Raw genomic sequence first — 21663 nt, 5'->3', positions numbered from 1 at the left:
CAAAAGCTGTGTTTTAAATCATCATCTTCTGACACAAAGCACTACAGTCCCTGCCCTAGAACTCAGAGTTTCAGCAGGGGATCTCAGAATGAAAAGCAAAGGCTTTGGATAAGTCACACATGGGATCCAGAGCAAAAATGGGAACCAGTTCCAGATGTTCAGCTCTGAAGGCAAAGTGTCTGTCTTAAAGCCATCTTTGCCTCCAGCAGGAAAGTTTCTTACATTTACTGCCTTATGATCATGGAGAAATTGTACCCTTCACAAGCTGCTAGGGGACAGCAGCCTAATTTCTTAGAGAGCAAAAGTTCCGTGTCAGGTTCTCAAACCTCTCTCTCTTAGCCGAAGGTTGGTTTTCATCTGTTTTTTCCTTGAATATTGCACAATGTTTAAGCAAGGGGGTGGGAAGATTCCTGTTCTTGGAGAGAAACCAAGTGAAATGTCAAGAGGAACATCCCTGCAACCCTAGCATTGAATGTAAATATGCATGAAACCCCAAGGCTGAGTCCTTTCAGCTGAGAAGATGTTAATAAAAGTTTACCCTTCAGCTCACAAGCCTGCAAACCAATGAATAATAGCCACATCCTGGTAAACTCTGACACATTTCATAACAGAAACAGAGGAACCTTCTGGGCACTGCATACTTTCATTAAAACATGAAGGAAAAAAATAGTGTTTTTCACTAAGACTGGGAATGTCCTCCTTCTGAGGTATGTCTGTGCTGCTCGTGGTCTGTGCTCCGAGCAGCAGCAGCCTGGGAGAGTTGTTTCCTCTTGAACCCAGGCCCGGCAGGCTCAATTGCAGAGAGCAGTTTCTTCAGTTACGGCACAAAAGTCCAAGGGCACTGGCTGCCTCCCAGAGCGATGGCGTTATCCTGTACGAGGGAACGTGTGCCTACTGGGAGTTTAGGTCTGGTCACAGCTGAGATTTATGCCTGCAGTTACTGGCAGAAGGCAGAAGCCTTCCTCTGCTTGCAGAAGAACGGCAGAAAATTACAGAGCAGCGTAACAGGGTCTGAGCTGCGGACAGTGATCCCCTCCTCTCCATCAGCAAGCTTCCTGTTACAGCTTTGCCTGCTTTGTAAGCACTGGTCTCACTCCCAAAGATGGATGTTCTCCATCTGAGACATGTAACTGGAGAAGAGAGTAAACAAACTTGATGTTGGAGCCAGGGGATGTTCCATCTTCATGAGCTATCTGAGATGCATAAGGTGTCCTACAGCTGCCAGGGAGCCTCCTGGGCTCCAACACACCTCCCACAAATCAAGAAGTTTTACAGCAGGTCTCAAGGTCCTCACCTGGGCTCCAAGTACTGCGGTGGCTCTTGTGTTCCCATGCTGGAGCAAATTTTCAGCAGTCACCTCATGGTGAACTTCTTGGAAGCATCTCCACAGACAGGGAGGTGAGGAGTGACTCTTGGGAGGCTTGTGCAACTGACCCCAGGCAACCTTCACCAGACTCTTACGTTAGCTCCCTACAGGACCCTGGAGTTATGTTTCACATCCAGTGGGACAAACAGCCTGTCCCTTTCTCTTCCAGAGCCATGGAAGGTCCCTGCTCTCTGCTCCCCGAAAACTTGCCAGTGCTCTAGCATGACACAGTGTCTGGGTGGATGAAAGGAGGCTGCAAATATTAATCAAACCCTGCCGGGGAGAAGATCCGCTAGATCCAATGGTCCTTTAATGGGCTGCAGGGTCCTGCAGCGGGCCTGGCCAGCCTTTCGCTTACCATGCACCAGCAAGCCTGGGCCATCTGGTTTTGACAAACACTAGCCGATACATTCACTCAGCAGCTCCACGTCTGGTGTATCACAGCACATAACACCAGCGCCCCAGGAGAGGAGCTGATGGAGCTGCCCTCACGGCTGGCTTCCCCAGGCTTCAAATCGCAGCAGATCCTTTTTCTGTCCTGAGCATGTTTCCCCAAAAGCAGGTCTGGGCTGTGCTTGGAGCACAGCTCCCAGCAGGGACCCGTCGCACGTGGGTATTTAGTTCCAGCGCACCCACTTTTGTATAACACCTCTGCATTTTTCTTGATCTTTTAATAATTAGTGAACAGTTTTGTGAGTTTTGCTTCTTCGCTGATGCTTATGAGAGCCTCTCAGCTAACGAGGGTTTGACATTTGAGCCTGACCGGCTCAACACCTGCTCCCATTAGTGGTCCCACTGGTGGCTGCACGAACTCTTCCTGCGCCAAAAACTCAAAGGGAGCACACTGAGTAACAGCCACTGCACAGGTGTTCCGTGACTTTTACCGACTCCTTACAGCTACGGTTCTGAGATGCTATTTGACAGGGCAGGAATGAGTCTGACCCCAGCCCAACACCATAGTGGGTTGGACCTGGATCCAAAGAGGCTTGTTGGATGATGACTCCATGGGCGTGAGCATGGCCTAGGGAAAAGTGGTGAAGAGGTGGAGTGAGTCTTGCAGGATGCATCTTCTAATCCCCACGTCTTTTGGTGCATGGAGTCACGTCTTCTCCAGGAGGGTAAGTCACATCTCCAGGCAGGCAAGTTGCATCTCCAGGCAGGCAATTTGCATCTCCAGGCCCCACTCTGCTCGGTTGCAGGACAGGCTCAGTGGCTCCATCAGGATGCTGGGAAGACAGTGTGCTAATGGTGGGAGCTGCTGGGGGCTGCATGCTTGTATATGACCAGGAGATAACAAGTGCTGCTTTCCTGTTCCTGAGAAACCATGTGGCCTCATTTGTGAGCCAAATCTTACTTCACTCATGCTTGTTTTCATATACTGTCGCACGTCTTGAAGACCCTAAGCTCTTCAGCACAGGGACAACATCCATCTTATCTGAAATGAAGTTACACCTTAGGTGCTATTTTAATAAAGAATGAGACCGATTATTTCTATGAATTTACAGTGTGTCACAGAAAACTCTTAAACGCTTGAAGCTGCAAGCCAGCACACCTACTGATTTCAAATTTTTCATGGGAGAATTCATTTGTTTTTACTAAATTATCCTGGTTTCCTTTGAGGGATTTGGTTGTTGACACATTCTCCCTCCTGCAGAAACCAAACATTAGCATTTCTCCGTCCCAGCGAACTTCAAAGAAACAAAGACATAAAATACAGACGCTTCCACGTATATTAAGCTAGTGTTAAAGAAGAACGAAATGCAAGAGTGCTAGGAGAGGACGGGTTCATGGATAGCTCCTGGAGTCAGAAATCCTCTTAAATCCTGTTTATCCAGCAAATACACTTAAGCACCGCATCTAACATGGAGCTTGACTGTGCTGAAAACAAGGCTTGCTCTTGAGTGCACAGAGGAAAGCAGCCTGCTCTACAGTGATGAGGGCTGGAGAACAGCTTAGAAACATAAATGGTCCATGCATAAGAGGCAAGTTCAAGCAGTTCAGTGTGAGTTTGGAGGAAAAAAGCTTTCCCGTGCTTTCCATTGTCTCAGTTGAGGCATCTGATAACACTTCAGACCAGGGCCATTGCACTGCTTCTTGGAAGTTCAGGGCTTTCCTTTAAAAAGAGGAGGGAAACTGTCCCCTTTAGGGATGGGGAATGACTCTTAGGGAACCACAGAGATGCGGCAAGTGACACTTCCCCTTTTGACTCGTGTCTCACGTGTCCCTGTGCTGGCCCCAGCACTTTTGCAGGGACCGTCTCCACACGAGCATGGCTGGGTCAGCAGGAACTGCCCGGGGAAAGCGGCTCAGCCAGGGCTCGGGTCAGGGCACTGCACTGGCTGTGGGGTGCTCTGGCTGCACGTCCCCTGGGACCAGGCTGTACTGGGGAGGCTGTGGTTCAGCAGTGGGCTTGTCTGGGGCCTCTCTCTTTTAGCTGCTGCCCTGCAGGGAAATGAGTAGAGGTAATAAAGGAGAGAGAAACAAGAAGTAAATAAGTGAGTAAAGGTACTTCCCTGAAACTACCCAGGGGCCTGGAAGGCACAAATGTTGACAAACAACTCTGAGACCCAGTCTGCTTCCTTCCCCTGCCCCTGTTGTGCAGACAGCAGTTCCCAGTGTCGGCAGCTCTGCCTGCACCTGGCCACAGGCATGGATGGGGCAAGGGTGGTGGTGGGTGCACAGGCAGGACCCTGAGTCACGGTGTGGTCAGACAGCACGAGGCAACCCCGGCCAGCCTGCGTCAGAAGAAAGTGGAAAACTACAGAACCATCTGAAGAGCTTTCTGTTGCCCCGAGGAGGCTGACTAGGCAATCTTTAAAGCCGTGTTACTATAGCAGCCCTGATGGTAATTTACCAGTACATCTTCTTTTCTCTTCTTCACACCCCTTTCACAACAAAAAAAAACAAGATTAGTCTCATCTTCACCAATTACCTCCCCATGTTCCCTTCGCAGCCTTTGCTAACAGCTTTCCAGAAAAGCCCCACAGCATCACTGGGCAGCCAAGGGACCCATATTGTTCTTCCCCGGTGCAGGGAGGAAAACAGCTTGTACCAGGAGCATCCTATGGGGACAAGGAGAAGACACATGGTGCTTGCACGATGGGCTCCCATGGTGCGGTGCCTCTGCTGTGCTAGCCATCATTTTGGCAGGAGCTTTTTACATGAGCACGAGAGAAGTTTAGCTAGAGGTGTGGGCAGGAAACACTCATCTGCCTCAAACCCCACAAATGTGTGGGGGTTAGGAGTAAAGCCATAGACCAGTGCCAGAGTTCCACTCGTTGCTTTTGCTAGAGATAATCAGTTTTAACTTAACTGCTTTTATGTTCTTCCCTGGAGAGAAAAATAGGGTTTAGGGTCTGGTCCCACCTGGGGAGGCTCAGAGAATCTTTAGTGCCTGCAGAAAAGAAAGCAGCTGCCGAGTGTCCCGTTCCCAAACCCCGTTGCTACCCGTGCCGCAGGACACCCCCTGCCAGTGTCCCACCTGCCTGGTGCCCTGTGGGGCGGGGCAGTGCGATGGGCAGCGGGGTGCAGGGGTGCCCAGGGCTGGAGGGGAAGCGAGGGGGTCGAGGTCCCGCAGGACCTCCAGCAAGGGCAGTGAAGCTGCAGCCCCCTCGTTCTCCCACCCGTGCCAGGAGTGGGGCTCTTCGTTGTAGCACGCCAATGCACCCGGATTTTTTTATATTGATGAAGCTATGAGCTAGGATCAAAAGCCCTGGGTAAATCACGCAGGACGGTCTGTGTGGGAGATCTGGTATAGGCCAGCCTGCCCCAGGCTGGTCCCACCGCTGCATCATCCTTCTTCCTCACCTACACTCCCAGCACGGACCTGGAGACCGCCCAGAGCCAGCCCTTTGCTTTGTGCTAGTATCCCGTCCCGTCCCATGTCGCAGAGGGCTCTGGAGCCTACCAGAGGTCTCCCCAGCACAACTGGCGTTCAAGATGTTCTTTCTTCCTCAGTGCTTTTCCTTAGTCCTGCACCAGGAAGGAGACAGGAGTCCTCCCTTCTCTGTCAGTGGTGTCTAAAGAAGAAAGACTGCTCCCACTGTGCTTCCTGCACAAATCAACCTAATTACCCGTTTCAGTGGCAGCTAATGAGCTTAAAGCTTTCATGGGCAGCGCCTCCTTCCCTCCCTGCTGGAGAGGCGGCTTCAGCCAGAGCTGTGCTTAGCTAACGAGCTTTGACAGTGGTGGAGGAACAGGAGGAAACATCTTTGGGGCACAGAAGAGCATCGCTGGTGTTGCTGAGGCTGCTGAATACAGGGCTGTTAGTCGTGGGCAGGGTCTCTGCTTGCGCAAAACCCCTGGCATGTGAGCAAGGCTGGATGCTGATGAAAGGGTGCCCAGGGGCTCACTGCTGCAGGTACCTCCTTGCTCCCATCCCTGTGGCCTGCAGCACCACATGCGCATGCAGACGCCTTCCTGGGCTCAATATCGCAAGCTCAATATCAATTTCCCCAAGCTGCAGGACACGGTTGGGAGCACGTTCGCATGGCTGTACAGGGCTGCTGGTAGGTGAACTCCCCATGATGGGGGAAGACACCAGCAGATGCTGCTCATGATGATGTCTCAAGGTGCATGGGGGTCTGGCTGCTTGCCCATGATGGCTGTCCCCAAACTAGCTCTTCTGGGGAAGGACAGCCCGTTCCCGTCAGCGAACTGCTCCTGGCGCTTGTCCTCCCCGTGCTCCCTGTGCACTGTGCCTGCCCTGAGTCACCCCAGCATGAGCCAGGAACCGAGCTGAGGTCCCCGCCGTCTGCAGTGTCATCTCTGCTCGGTGGCTCAGCCTGCTGCGAGGCTTCTGGTTCCCACCTGCTGTTGTGCTCCCCTTTCAGTAATGCATCTCACCTGCTGAGCAAGAACAGATTAACATACTAGCCCCAGAAGCAAAAGTATCCACCTCACAGGGCTTCAGTGAGCACCGCTCTTCAGATGCCGGCCGGGACTGCTCGGAGTACGCTGCAGTTCCTGCGAAGTTTGACATCTCTGCTTTATTGCACCAGCCGTGAAGCCATTTCAGTGCTGCGGTACTCATCCACCAGCCGGAGCTCACCTGGCCCGAGCGTGACGTTTGCACTGGTGTAAGCAGGTTTCTGGGTTGCTAGGAGTGACTCACGCGTGTGCACGGGCTGTGGCTGTGGAGGGGCACTAACACGATTTGCTCAAACCATGATTGGTTTCCCAATTTCTAAAAAGCCGCCTGGCAGGCTGGGCCCCCTTCCAAGGTTTCCTGGAAACAGGAAGATGTTAAGAAGGTGTTGCTGTCAGAGGTGTCCAGTCAAGATTGAGCTCATTGCTCAGCTGGCTGGTGCTGCCAGGCCAGGACTGCAACTTTCTAAAATGAAGTCAAAACCACAACCCCAGCTCACTTGCATACCTGGGGCTCAGGAGCTCGTGGCTGAATTCCAGCTTGGCGGGTTTCTCCTACACACCCCAGCTTATTTTCAATCCGGCACCAAATTTATCCTTTGCTTCTGGTCCTGAGCTGTTGTGTGATGTTAATTATTGCATGCTGCCATACTCCTCCCACGGTCACAGATTATTTTGGGATGAAGTGAGGTGCTTTCTGCACACAGGAGAATGAGAAGCGCTCGGGCACCTTTGATATAAAAGGCGCCGTGTCACTGAAGGACATAGGCAGGAGGTGGGTGGTGCTCACAGAAGGTAAGTCAGGAAAGAAGGAGAACACAAAGATTTTAAGTCTCCCGGCTACTCTGCAAGATTATTCATTGCCTTTATTAAATCTGTGTTAAACTGCCTTTCTTTTCCTTTAATTTTTCAAGAGGTTTCTTGTTTCATTTTGTCTGCTTTATCTTCAGAATGACATCTGGTAAAAGTAAAACTTTCAGGAGATGCTAACATGATGCCCTGCAGACAGACAGCATTCATGTATCCCCAGCACAGGCAGGGGTGCTGCTGGAGGAAAAGGTCCGCATCACACTCAAACCCAGAGTCTGGGCAGTGCGGCTGTACCTGCACAGGACCTGCCTCTGCCTGCTCTGCCCTTGCCAACACCATGCCTGCATGCCCCGGTGTGAAGTGGGGCAGTCTCCAGCCCTCTCCTCTGGCAGCTGAGTGCTACGTGCCTTCTGCACCCCAGCCACAGGTGCGGCGAAGACTCCACACCTTCTGCAAGAGATGGCTGAGTCCAGAGGAACCCGCATTGCCCAGCACCCTTGGGGCAAGTTTGAGGTCCTGTCCGTCTGATGCCAGCTCAAAGATCTGCCCAGTGTCTCCTCGGTGAGGTGAGAGAGGCTGTGAGCTGAAGCGAGCCGCAGGGATGGGCGCCCAAGCCTGGCAGCCGGGCGGCTGGAGCTGCGAGGCCATCTGCAAGTCAGCAAAGGAGCTGGGTGCTGGGCAGCGGAGCGCTGGATTTATTGATGAGCCGGGTTCTGCTGGTGACTCACAGTCACTGTCTGTGCCTGGCAGTGACTCAGCTCTCGCTTCTCTGATGTGACACGAGCTGTAATAAAATCCCAGCTCATTTGCCGAGAGGGTTTTTTACCCTGCTTCCCACCCCCACTGCAGGGTCAAGGCCATCACTTACCAGGACGGCTGCAGCCGTCACAACAAGGCTACATGCACAATTAAAAGCTTATGGGGAGCTTCCTGACTGCTGGCCAAGGATCTGGAGGCTAAAAGGCCAAAGATTAGAGCAAGGCTTGGTTAAAATGCCATTCAATGAAAACAAGTCCAGACCCCACTGAGCCTGGGATTGTGCCTTTGTGTGCTCAGAGAGGAGGGAAAGTCCCAATCCTCCCTCTGCAGCTCCAATCTGCAGCTGGCTCTGGATGAAAGCATGCCTGGCTGGAAACAAACCACCGGATTGTCCCTGAGGTTTTGCGGCAGAGAGCGTGCTGCTGCCTTTGCTGAGCACCACCAGCCCCCAAAAGGGCTCCTGTGGCTCTTCCAGCTGTTTTCAGGGAGCTCCAACTCTAAAAGTTCCAATTTCTGCCTTGGGCTTTGCCTTGCTCCTTCCCTGTCCCCAGAGCTCTCCTCCTGAGCCACTCTTCAGCATCTCAAGGATGTGCTCCTCTGGGCTCATGGGCTTGTTGGGAGCTCTCCCTCCCAGGCAGCGCTCTGACCTCTTCAGGAAGGAAATCCCCTTTTCTCCCACCACTTTCTCCTTCAGAGCTCTCCTCTTCCTGATATCACAGTAAGTTTCCCCCTTTCCTACACAAGTCTCAGTTTCTCTGACTGCGGATGCTGCGTTCTACCATTGGGATGCTCACTGGCAATGTAATGTTGATTCAGAAATGCCAGTTGGGTCCTCTTAGCTTTGTGCCATGAGTGCTTCATTCCTCTGGTCTCCTCTATGGTCGTTACATCACCCTGGGACCACATGTGCCATGATGCCCCGTAGCTTGTGTGAAGCATCAGGGCAGACGCAGGCCCACTGGACAGCCCAGCTCTCTGGCAGAGGACGGGCACGTGGCCAGCAGTGACATCATGTGCCGCTGCTGTGGAATTCCCAATTGTCTGTGTTTGTTCACCTGTTATACCCCCAACATCTCAGTGTAAAGAGTTGGTAACATTGAGCATATTTTTAATGCCAGAAAGTCAGCACTTTGAGTGAAGAAGAACCGGCTTTGTAAGATTTCTTGTCCTCTTTATCCCAGCAGGATCTGAGCCTTGCTCCTCGGTGCAGTGGGCCATGAACTGACCCAGTTTGGGTTAGATTCAGGGAATTGCTTAAGAACATGTAAAACTCTCGACAGCTTCAGGTCCATTCTCAGCTCTGGCAAAATATTTCAGCATATGGTCTCGAACACATGCTTAAAATAAATCTCACGGACGTGCTTTACCAGGCTGGGGCACGACCATGAGCCACTGCCGACAACCTGTGAGTTATGCAAATTCAGCCTTTCTTGGGCACTTTTTAATGTCCAGTGGAAGTAGGTGTTGCTAACAAAAGCTGATCAAGAGTAAAACCAGGCAGCAAAAGATGACCCCCATGGCGCAAGCTGGAGCCATGGTACTGCTAACTGAGGTGAGTTTTGCTGGGCTCTGGCATGTCCTATGTTTTTCTTCCTCAGAATTGCCTGCTGGGGCCGGGTGTCCTGTGAAGAGTCACTGTAACAGCTCTGCATAATAAAAAAACGGAGCAACCATCTCCATCAGTGATGCCCCGTGCGAAACGCCGTTACTGAGCCAGCCCCGCAGGACTTCTGCTGGGTGGTTCTTCAGGAGAACACCCCCAGGACAGAGGACTCAGCAAAACCATGATTTTGCTGTGAACAGAGCAAGGCAATGATAAAGACCTGAAAACGTCGCCACAGAGTGCGAAAAGCTGCCGTGGTTTTGCTTTGCAGGGTGCTGGGTGTAAGAAGCGGTGTGGGTGCTGCGGCTCCACAGGGCTGGCGGAGGGACCACGGAGCATGGCTGGTGTGTGGCTGTGGTGGCATCCACTGAGGGATGCCTTTGACACCCTCGCGACACCTCAACAGACAAGCACCAACTCCCTCACAGGTGCCGCACTGAGTTGCTAAGTGGAATGCTGCAAAATGGAGACTTTAATAAAAAATTACGTATAATGTGAGAAGTACTTTTAAAGGAGTGATTTAAAGAAGTGCTGTTAAAGAAGTATTTTAAAAGAAGTTTTGCTGCTTTGTTCTTACTCAAAGAGGAAGGAAGAAATACACTCAGTGAGAAATGCTGGTGAGAGCTCTACAGCCCTGGCAGCCTTAGCAAACACCACTTCAGTTTAAACAAACCTCACTGCTCATCTCTCTTTTTTCAGCTTTCACTATTTTCCTCACTCTCTGGTTATTACTTCCTCTCGGAAGTCTGAAAACAGCCTGTGTTTTCCACTGTGCTGCCTCCTGCCTCCCGTGCTGCCTCCTGCTAGACCAGCTTTCACTGTCCTTTCTCCTGCTGCTTGTTCCTTTGCAATCCTCCCGAGAGGCAGCTTTTCCAGAGGGATGCCCGCAGTATTGAATCCTGGAAAAACCTGTTATGTCCTACAAAATGTCCCAAAACACCCTCCTTGAAACCTAACTCACCGTTTTAACTGCTTCCACATCGGCTACCCTTAACTAGCCGTGGGTACATACTTCAGAGGGTGCTTGATACTGTGCTATGGCTTAGTGGAGACAGGACAAATTTTTGACCTAATGTACAAGTTCTTTTAAATATGAAAGTGAGATATTTCTCCATACTTGCAGCTCGGAGCGCAGGAACAGCCCTCCGTAAGTGCAATGGGAGAGGCACCGCAGCCGCCCGCGCCTCTAATGGAAACTGATTTTAGTCCAGCAGAAAGCCATAACGATGTAATGGTCTCTGGCATTTTACCTTGATAATGTCATGGTATTACAGTCTTTTTAATACATTTCATGGCATAATGCTGTTTTGTACCTGGTTTTCATAAGATCAATGACAGAGAATGGTAACCTTTTATAATTTTCTTCCACCTCCACAAGCTGCATATGCAGGAATTCTGGAAAAACGCGTTTTGCATCTCACTGGGTGGGAAGGCCAGTCCAAGCACAGCGCAGTGCAGTCGTCATGATCGCAAGGAGGAGAGGGCGGTGGGGAACACATGAGTTTCTTGTCCTGCTCCATCTCAGCCGTCCCATCTTGGAGAATCTTCTTCCTCTCACCATGTCCGAGTGTGCTTGTGAAGGCTTCCTCCTAAGCACTGCCCACTGGGCACCACGTCTTTTCATTTTGAGTAAAAAGACAGCATAAATGCATCTTAAAATCAGCAGTCAGCATCCCATGGGTGGTTTAGCTGCATCCTGGATTTCCAAAGAGCTGTGCTTTCCAGTCTCCCTTGGCAGGTCGATCTGTGCATCGCACAGTCTGTACGAATTTGTTAGGTGGGCTTTAACGTAAATGCCGATTGTCAGGATTAGCAGCCGTAGGTAGCTTCTCCCTGGTCTCAAAGGGCTGTCAGGGCAAAGCGAGTGACTGACACACAGCCAGCAAAATGTCAAAATAAAGGGCACATAGGCAGAAAGGTCATGGGAGAGTTTATAAAAGGCGATGGAGCCCATGGGTCTCATTCTTGGAATGAAAATAGGAAGGGTTATAAGGGGTTGAGTGCTCGGTGGGGGAGCCCGCGTCTCGCCTGCAGGCCATGCAGCCCACCGGCTCCCTTCTCAGCCACGAATCTGCCTGCGCTTGGCGGGGAGGGCTTCACAGCAACCCCCCGTCCTCCTCCAGCAGAAGGAGCCGCCTGTCCACAGCCAGGCCCCCCAGCTGCTCCAGCCCATCTGCTCCCACTGCGCTGGGGTCTCACTGCCCGTGGCGGGGGCTGGCGTGGCCTCCGTCCACCCTGAAGGAAGGAGAGGTTTGCCCCCGCCTCCCGCAACCTGGTGGGCCCTGGCTGGGCGGCGCTGGGGGATGCTGCCATGGGTGTCCCTGGCAGCTGCTGAGCACGGCGAGCCCTCTGCCCATCCTCCCCATCTGACACCAGCCCTGGCTCAGGCACAGGATGACTTCCCACTCACCCCAGGCGGTTCAGCACAGGTCCAGGGACGCTCGTGTCCACCACCTGCCCGGACAGGTACGTTGTGCCCAGGCTGAACTTGGCTTTTCTGATGCGGTACGGGCACCGGCTGCTCAACTCGCAAAAGAGCCGAGCTCAAACCTCAGCTCCGGGAAGTACTGTGTGGAAAATGTGACCAAACCACTGGGTTGCTGTGCCTCAGTTCTCTTCTGCCGGGGGAAGAAAATACCCCCCTGATTGCTTCGCAGCATGAGCATCTTCAGGCAGGGCTTGCAAAAAGGGTGCCTGACAATGGTGAGTCTCAGGGCACCGCTGCAATACCCTTGCTGCCAAACAAAGACATTTATAATCGATTTTTTTCAGCCTTGTGGCATTGTTTTTAACCCCCGTCTGGGACACCTGCCATCCAGTGTCACTGGAAGTTTGCTCCTGGTAGCTGACAGAGCACGCCACACATCACGATGCTTTGCAAGGATGAACCGTTCACTTAAGATGTGCTCTGATGTCATGGTGACAAACAAGGTTAATAAACTCCAGGCTGATACAGGAGATACCTTCAAGTTGGCTGCAGAGCTGGCCTTTTCCAGGTCTCTGGAGCGGTCTCTGAACTCAGCTTGCGTAGGTGGTGACACAGGGAGAGAGCTGCCTTCCCCTAGCCTCACTCCAGGTGGGTACCAGCACTGGTTGAGAAACTCCAATGGTAACGTGTGGGAGGCCAGGGACAGCTTGGAGTCACGGTGTTTTGAACCTGAACCAGGGGAGCGGGGTGGTGCCAGCACATCTGAGGCTTGCCCAGGGTTCCCAGGAGAAGCCGTAGCTGGCTGGGACATCCCTGCAGCACGGAGACAGGGCTAGCGTGCAATGGTATTTCTGTGACAGTAAGTCCTCTAAGCACACAGACTTCAGCAGAAACTGCACTTATTTGGAAAAAACCTTCCCGTAAGGGTTACATTCTGTAATTGTGCATTTGGGGCTTCCCAAGCCAATGTTAGAGCAACACCCCTGGGAGGGGGACGCTGGGTTACACGGTCTATTGATATTTTTCATGTTTCTGGGAGTCTGCTCCCAGCATCAGCTTGGTGCCTGGCATTCATCCCCTTGTCCTTGCTCTGGGAAGGCAGAGATTTCCACGCACAGCTAGGGAAAAATGCCGTTAGAATTTCCATTTGTCTCCCTGCAAAAAAAAATAACTGTAAAGGGAGTATATAAGTGAGTTTATTAGCCATGAATTCAGCCCAGCTGTCTCAGAGTTACTCATTTTGCTGGCAGATTTGGACAGGAGCCAGGTAGCCGTGCTTGGCCATCCCTGCACCTCCCTGTGCACATGGACTTGTTAAGGTGCAGGGAGTGGGGGACACAGCACATCCTCAGCCCATAGCATGTGTGTGGACCTCTGGTGCATGCCCCAGCCGAAAATCTTGTCACCGGGAGCCGGCTGGCCAGGTCCTTCCCTGCGGCACCAGCCGTGCCGGTGGGAGAGCGGAGCAGGGTAAGCTGCAGGTCCCGCTCCCCGTGGGGAAGGTGTATGGGCACCACCTCTGCACCCACCCCAAGACCCAGCCATCACGTGAAGGCAGGTGATGTCCCCATGGCAAGGAAACCTGCAGGCACCCAGCCGCTGTTAGACTCAGCTCTGCCACCAGCCACCACGCCGGCAAGGTGACGTTGTTGTGGCTTCGTTCCTCCATCAGACGTGCTGGGGTCCTGCAGCAGCCGGGAAAAATGGTCCCTCTCTGAGTGTCCCTCTGTCACCACGTCTCTGAAGGGCTCAAGACTTCAGTCTCCACAAAACAGAGTGGGAAATAGGAGTCCCCACTTCCCCGGGGAGGACTGTGGACTGGGTACCCCGGGGAGACTTGAGCTTGGAGCCCAGTCTAGCCCAGCAAGCTCCACCTCCAGCTTGTGCAGCTAAACCCAGGCAGCAGGAGAGGACCCTTGTGTCAGCTGAGAAACTAATGTCACATTTATTTTAAGGATGCATATTTTTATTTTTAAGTTTTCCCTTTGTAACTGTTCCCAATCTGGTAGCAATAATTTTTAACCCTTCACTTTGATGCAAGTAAACCTGCACTTTTAAGCCTATTTAACGCTGAAAGGGGGTTGGGTGATCTAGCAGAAACAGGGCACATCGCTGTCACAAAACCTGAACACATTAATGGGGATGAATTGTTTTTATGGAGAAAGTCTGGGGGAGGCTCTCACTGGAGGCAAGTTTAGGGTCCTCAGGGCAAGGGAATATTCCCATTACACTGGAGGAGCAGCTTCTGACAGGGGGTCACAGTGCAACGCAAGGGGCAGGTTATACCAAGGCATGGTTTTGGGAAGCAGGTGCCTTGGCACAGCCTTTGAACAATCTTTCCTCCCCACATAAGACCTGCCAGGGGAGCGGAGGGCTCTGGCAGGGTGCAAGTCTCCAGCAAGCAGCGCTGCATGGGGGTGGCAAGGCCGGGCCAGGCTGCTGCTCCCCGCCGGCACAGTGGAAGCAAAGCAGACAAAGACTGGTGTTTGAGTGAGCTTCACAGGTTTATTAATTTTTGGTTCTATTTGCCTAGAAAAGATAAAGAGCGTCTCTCAGCCCCAGATTGCAATAACACAGCCACGGCGCTGCCTGCCCAGGGCGCTTCCTCGCTCCTGGAGACAGACGGATCTGGACGTGCTGCAGCTGTGCCAACACCCCAACTGCTGCATTTGGGCAACAAGGCACCCGAGGGAGCCCCCTTCCCCCGCCAACTGTGCTCGGGGGGAGACCCAGCCTCTCGCTCTGCCATGAGCACCCAGGGCCGAGGCACCCAGAGCAGAGAGTGGCTGTCAGGCAATGCACCCCATGAAACAGCGTCATGGTGTGCAGTGGTATGGATAGGTGGGATGCCCTCCGGAGCCTCTCCCGCTAGCCCAGGGAAGGGAACAGCTATGGCCAGGAAGCTCCCACACACCTGCAACGCCGCCACTGGGGACCTGAGGATGAGGGTGAGACGGTGGTGTTGTCTGCCAGCAAACGGAGAGCCACCGGCTCCATCTCGCACGCTGCCCAAGGAAGAGCAACACCCCCAATTTGCTGGGGTGGTGCCAGCAAATTTTGGACCCCTGGGTGCTCTGTGAGTGAGGACTGACCATGTGGGTCCTTTTATCTTCTTCCTTCCAGTTTCTTTACTGAACAGGGCATAACTTTCCCAGCTAATTATTCCTGCAGCCAAAAAAATCACTCCATGCTCTTTAAGGAGATGAATTTCTCCAACACTTGCCTTTTAGCTAGTGCGTGCGGAGGCCACAGTCCCGCAGGGGAACTTGCCGGAGTCCATCCACATAAATAAAACCCTTGCAGACAGCAGGAGGGACTTTGTGTGTGTGCATCTTACTACAGAACTCAAATCCAGAAAAGTTTTTAACAAAATCAAAATAAAGTATCAGTCTGTAGAGGGCTTTTTAGCCCAGGACTGGGCAGGGTCAGCACTCCGGGTCATCCAGGTTCTCCCCGGGCTGGGCTTCACCTCGGTGGCTGAGCGCTGCCCTGCCGAGAGCAGCCCCTAGCAAGCTCTTTGGGAGCGGGAGGAGAAAGGCAGTTCAGCTCTAGGGAACCACATTTTAAGATCAAAAAAGGGTGTGACGCAACAAGGCCCAACACTAGAAATTTCAGGCTGGCTGGCAAGGCTTTCCTCAGGTGCACCCAGGCAATACGCCCCTGCACCCTAGGCAGATGGGGTTTGGTTTGCAGAGCAGAGGAAGAAGGACTGAGCACTTTAAAAGTGAGATGAATTTGGGCAGGATTAGGAGCGGGGCTGATGACCCAGCCTGTGGCTTCAGGCAGTGGTGACGAGCAAGGTGAGAGCAGAGGAATTTGCAGGCAGCCACAAACCTGTTTGCTGAAATATTATAGCAAGAAGAAGGAAATAAAAAATAAGATGTAATAATAATAATACAACTGAGCTGGCACCTCAAACTCTCCCTACATGAGTGCTGTGCTGAGCATTCCCCACGACAGTCGCTGCTGAGCCCCTGCAGTTGGGAACCACCGGTTTGCTTACCCCGAGACAGGCTGACATGGTGAACTTCAGATGTACAAACACCCCGAAGCAACGATCAGGCTTCTGACGAACAGCCCAGGCTTGATGCCTGCTAAATTCATCACCTGCTGCGGAGCTGGGCTGGCCTCTGCGACACTGCCTCATCTCCTGATGGCTTGTGGGAGCAAAGCTTTGGTCAGAACAGGGGCTGAAGGTGTCTCCAAGCCTCCCAAAGTCTGTGGGGATTTGAACCTGACTTTGCAGGGCTGGGACTCCAAGTCCCAGTACCCCGGGCACAGTGGCTCTGGGCCACTGATGCTGAGGCAAGCGGCAGCTCCTGGGGCTTTCTCCCAGCTGCAGAGCACGGTTTAAGTAGAGGGGCAGAGCTGCTGGGAGGGAGGGCGGCACGGGGCACGGCACGCTTGGGAAGGTGCCGGGTCCCCAGCTCCCCGAGCGCTCGGCTTTGCTCCCGCGTGCCCCCACTTGCAGCTTTTGGCCTTGTTCACTCTCTTCTGCTGTGCATGGAAAGCCTCCAGCTGCTGAGCAGCCGGGATGTGGCTGCTCTCTGCAGCTCTTGGCATGGCTGCCTGCCATGGAAGAGCCCAGAGGAGGGATGGTTTCGGGAGGCCCCTCTAGACGTGGGGCCAGCCCACGGCAGGGGAGCAGCCCGGCTGTGCCGCAGCCTCCGTGGCCCCGAATAGGGCGGAGATGCTGCTCTGAGAGCCTCCGGAGAGGGACCCCCGTGCCCACATCTCACCCTTATTTTTTAGGGTAAAGAGCTCAAAGCTAAATTCAAAGAATGGGAGCAGGCACTTGGTTTCCAAAAAAGTGGTAAAAATATATTTGCTCCTTTTTAACTCAACTCCAGCTGCCTCTCCAGCAACAGAATCGCTTTCAGGCTCCCACAGCTGCAGGATGCTGCTGCGAGCTCAGAGCACGAGCCCCTTCTCCGCAGGCATGCCAAGCAGACAGATGTCCCCCCCTGCAGAGGGGACCTGCCCCCCAGGATACCAACAGGCTGGCAAACCCCCACAACGACTGAAAGAGCCCAGTTTCCTCCGCTGGCCACACTACACTGGGAACAACCAACACCCAACAGCCGCTGCCCGCGGCGGCCACCCATCCTGAGCCCCTCTGCTCCCCACGTCCCACCGGCTGGTGCAGAGATCCGCCGCCCCCTCACTGCACTCGGCTCCCCACCTCCCCTTGTCACCCACGCCGTCCTCAGGGGCTCACGTGCCAAGTCAGCCGTGCTCACACGCCAGTGTTTGCCGCCTCAAGCCAGCCCCCCCGGCCTGCGCCCCCGCACGCGCCAGCCGCTCGCTGCACCCGGCGAGTTTCTCCCAAAACTCCTTCTGTCCTGAGCCGCAAGGGTCCTCGCAACAGGAGAAAAACACAAGAGGACAGAAGCGACACTGGTTCCTTCAGAGGCTGAGCAGGGGTGGCTGGGCTGTCTCGGCATCCCCCAGCACAGCACCGAGGGCCCGTCGCGGCTGCTGGCTGCCGGGCGGTGCATGGCAGGGACGGGCAGTGGGTCCGGGCATGGTGATGCGCTCCCCAGGCTCCTTCTGGGCTGGTCCCAGGCAGGCAGGTGGGACGGAGCCTCGCGTGTGGCCAGGGGCTGCCCCTGCCCCGTGACAGGAGCAGGGGTGGCGGGCACTGGCGTGGGTCAGTGGGGTGGAGAACGGCAGGGAGCTGACCTCAGGCAGGGTCCGGACCCCTCGGGTGCAACGAAGCTGGTGCTGTCACCACTCTACCATGGGGCGCTGGGCGGAGGAGGGTGTGTAAGCAGGGGGCTCCAGGTGGAGCTGAGCCTCTGCCCCCAGCCCAGGTCATAGGGCTCCCTGCTCCAAGGCAACAGGCTCCTGGCGCTGCCTCTTCCGCTGCCTCTCCCGCTTGGCCTGCCAGCACACATAGGCGGCCACCAGCAGGCCCACCCCGAAGATCAAGGTGGCCACTGAGACCACCTTAGCAATGTCCATTTGCGGGCCATTGATGGTGAAGGTGATGCACGTCGCTGCCACACCAATGACCACGGAGACGATGCCGAAGGGGAAGATGCAGCGGTACCAGGATTTCTCAGTCCCGCCCGTGGCCAGGGCCAGCTTGTTGAGCGTCGCAGTGGAGTCGGTGGCGGTGGCCAGCGGCAGCCCTGGTTTTCCTCCCTGCAGGCAAGTAAGCGAGTTGGTCTTGCAGCCCATCATGTTGGCGAGAAACCCCAGGAATGGCCAGTGCAAAGCGCGGGTGGGTCAGACACAGGTCACCGTCCCGGTGATGGAGGGAAGAGGCCAAATCCTACATGGTCGGCTTTGTCCAGCGGCTCGGGGCACCTCAGCACAGACAGGCCAGATCTCGCTGCCGCTGCTCTCGCTCCCAGCTTTGGCTCCCGGCTCTTTTGCTGCCAGGAGGAGTGAGGCTTGGAGGAGGATTGGCGGTGGTAGCAGTGATCTCATGCCGGTGGGAGGACCGGCTCGGCCTCGCTGCCTGTTAACTGTTTCGGGCTCTGAGCAGGCAGCTGCCTGCAGTCCAGCTGGGATCGCTCCTGGGATGTGGTTTTGCAGTTTGCATCTGTTTTCATCCGCCCGGTCCCCAGTCAGACAGTGCTGGGGCTGGGGAACCAGTCCTGCTGCCCACCACCCCCAGCCCAACGCTGCTGCAAACACCACTTCAGGCAGTCCCACAGGCAGTGGGACTTCCAGCCACTCCACAAAGCCCCTTCGCCACCTCCTTGCACAGTGCCAACATCACTGCCCCCTTCCAAGTTGCTCTTTCTCCCTGTGCCACCCTCTGCCAGCTTTGTACCCTGGCACAGGGCATGAGGGACTCTCACTGGGAGCCCACAGACCAGTGATGCTGGCTGGACTGGAGAAGGCTGAAAGCTGAGACTCGCTGCAGTGGTGGGACACTGCTAGGGGTGGCACTTGGGGGGGACATCAGGTGACTAGTCAGGGAACCTGGAAGGAAAGGGGCTGGAGCTGAGGTGAAGGAGGATTTGAGGCAATCACTATCCAGGCAAAGCAGTGGCAGGGTAAGAGCCAGGAGGGCAGGAGAGTGAAAGGCAGCAGCTTGGCCTGGGAGGGGACCAGCAGAGCTGCAGGAAGGACACCTCGCCTGGGAAGGAGAGCCACTGTGCACTAGCAAGGCTTTGGGAACGAGCAGCGTACTCGTCCGGGCCCCTTGGGTACAGTGCTCTGCTTCTGTTCCCTGCGGGGCCCAAATCTTGAACAGCACCATTAATTATTTCTGAACAGCTACATTCAGCACAGGTAGGTAATGCTGGCCCTGCAGCCGGCCCCAGCGCAGCATCATGCACTTGCAAGAGCAGCTGCAGCGAAGCACAGCAGAGCCCAGCTATGCCACGCGCTGCAGCAGCTGCCCAGGGCTCCCAGGCAGGGAGGAGGAGGAGGAAGGGATGGAGATACAAACAGCCTGGGAAGGGTTGAGCACGAAAGCCTTCTGCCCAGCTCTGACCACCAGCAGAGACTTATTTTTGTGGGCAAAAACCTTACTGTGCCACCTTTCCCAGGGGTGGATGAAGGTGACAGAGACCAGAGCTGCCACGAACAGTTCCCATCTCCACTCGCTTCTCCCACACTTTTTTTTTTTTAATTGGTTTTCCTGAAGGAGAGAGGAAAGGAATGAGCTATCACAGCAAACATAAGAGACCTGGAGCCTTTCCCAGGTCAGAGCTTCCCCCGAGTTGATGGGGCCCAGCTGCATTTCTGCATCAACTGAGAGGAAGCCAAAAATAAGAGAGAAAACCCACATCGTAGCAAGAATGGAACTGTGCAGGGAGAGGGCAGCTCTGGGGAAAGGTGAGAAGATGGAGAAGTAGAAGAGCTGATGGGACTGACTTGGGAAAAGGGAGATTTGGGCATTAGTCTGGACACAGGACACATTATCCTCCCTTTTTTTGAGGGCACTGCTTTTACCTACACCATTCCTGGGGAAATCATCCCACTCCGGGGAAGAGGGAGAACAAAGCTGGTTTGAATCAGCCTTTTCCCCTCTCCAGGCTTGGTCTGGAAAGCTCTGTGAGACCTGTTAGCATGAAAAGGGAGGTGACTGGGTCAGCAAGAGCCCTGGGATCTCTCCTTGCCTCTAGTTTCTCAAATAACATCCATAAATTACAAAAGTGGAGGTTGATCAGGTATCAGACGAATTCCCAGTACAAGCTCAGTCTTCACATTGGTGAAGCTTTGTCAAACTCAAAACTGTTCAGTATCTACCCTAAGCTGAAGCAAATTTCAGCTAAAATAGTTCAGCTGCTGCTGAAAGCAGGGTCTGGAAGAAAATATCCCAGTGGCAAGCCTGGCAACGGGCCACTTTCCAAACTGCTTCTCAAGAAACCAGGGATGTGATGGCACAACTAAATCCAGCTCTAGCCCTCCAAGAGGATGCTGCTGCCAACTCAGCCTGCCCTAGTTGGTCCTACCCATGACAGCACCCCCACACCTCCTGCCTTCACTCGCCAGGCTGGGAAGGACCCTTGGCTCCCATTAAAACGGGACAGCGTTAGGGGACTGTCAGCTGCAGAAGGTTTTTTTAAGTGGTGCTCGAGAGCAGTGACTGGCCTTGAAAAAGCAGAAGGTGACAAAAAGAAACTCTGACTGGTTAGAAAAACTTGACATTTTCATACGTCTCAAGGTCTGATCCGTGATGAATTGGAATATCTGGCTCAGCAACACTGACGCAACCCTGCGCATCTCCTGCACTGGTGCAAACCATTGCGCCTGCTACTGTGTGTTAGCAGTAACAACAGTAGCAGCTGCTTAAAATTATACAGGAGTAAAACACACACATGTATGCATACGTATGCACATACACACGCATGTATCAAACTCCTCCATGTATACACCGAGCTACAGCTCACCAGGTAGTGTTTCCAAGAAGCAGCAGGCAGCACTGCCCGCAGGTCTGACCGAGGACCCTCTAAAACTCCAGAAATAGTTTAAAAGAAATGTGTTCAGTACTGAAACAGCAGACAGCAGAGGCGCACATCACCGAGCCATGCTGGCTTTGCCCCTGGTTTGAAAAGGAAAAGCAAAAAGCCTTAGCAGGACCAGGACAGCCCTGCACAGGGCTCAGGCTGGGATGGGGTCACCTCCAGGAAACTTCTCACTCTCACATGTAGAAAGCAGCTGGATGAACTTGCCCTTCTCCATTCAAAGAGGCCAAACAGAGGTAAATCTTTCTCTGATTTTGCAATGGATTTCTATAAAACTCACAAACATGCCAAGGGAGAGAGGAAGAGGCTGCAGGTTGGACTGCACAGCGTGAGCCCATTTTTGGGGGCACTGAACCCTCCCCCCTCAGTAGGGCTGAAAGGCTCCTCTGCCTGGGAGCTCGGTTCCTTCTCTCCACGCTCCTTCTTCTGCAACTACTGTAAGGGTGTAATTTTCATAGCAGAAATAGAGACTCGCGTGCATCCTCCTCCCTCCTCCCACAGGAGGAGAGAAAAGCACAGCTGAGACTGGATGAATCACCTCCACACACACACAGACACCCACAAGGGCTGTGCTGACCCGCCAGGTGATGGGTGGGGCAGCGGGAGCTCTCCCTGCAGCGGGGATCTGCCCAGAGCCCAGCTGCAGCACCCTCGGATTGGGGAAAGGCTCTGGAGACTGGCTCTCCAGACTGCAGCAAATAGCTGCAGGAAGGAAAGAAGAACCTGGACACAGGAACTTCTGTTTAAGAGGAACAGAAGAAGAGCAGTGAGGGTCAACAGCTTTGGTGGGCAACAGAAAGGTTGTGTTTTGAGCAAGAAATCCAGGTTCCTAGGAGGGAAATGGAGCTGAAGCGAGAAAGGATGAGGAACTCAGGATCCTTCTAAAATAGATTCATTTAAA

The 21663-nt window shown here is 53.8% G+C and overlaps 1 protein-coding gene across 1 annotated transcript; it reads right to left on the bottom strand.

Moving 5' to 3' along the window:
• Positions 1–17646: 17646 nt before the first annotated feature.
• LOC147414493 (transmembrane protein 100-like) lies at positions 17647–18018 on the bottom strand. The gene has a single exon (XM_086472906.1). The coding sequence runs from the start codon at positions 18016–18018 to the stop codon at positions 17647–17649; it is 372 nt and encodes a 123-aa protein (XP_086329032.1).
• Positions 18019–21663: the final 3645 nt, after the last annotated feature.

This window comes from Leptosomus discolor, chromosome 14, assembly GCF_034619465.1.
Source record: "Leptosomus discolor isolate bLepDis1 chromosome 14, bLepDis1.hap2, whole genome shotgun sequence".
Classification (NCBI taxonomy): domain Eukaryota; kingdom Metazoa; phylum Chordata; class Aves; order Leptosomiformes; family Leptosomidae; genus Leptosomus; species Leptosomus discolor.
Note: the sequence above shows the minus strand (reverse complement) of the source record. Positions and strands in the feature narration are given on the sequence as shown.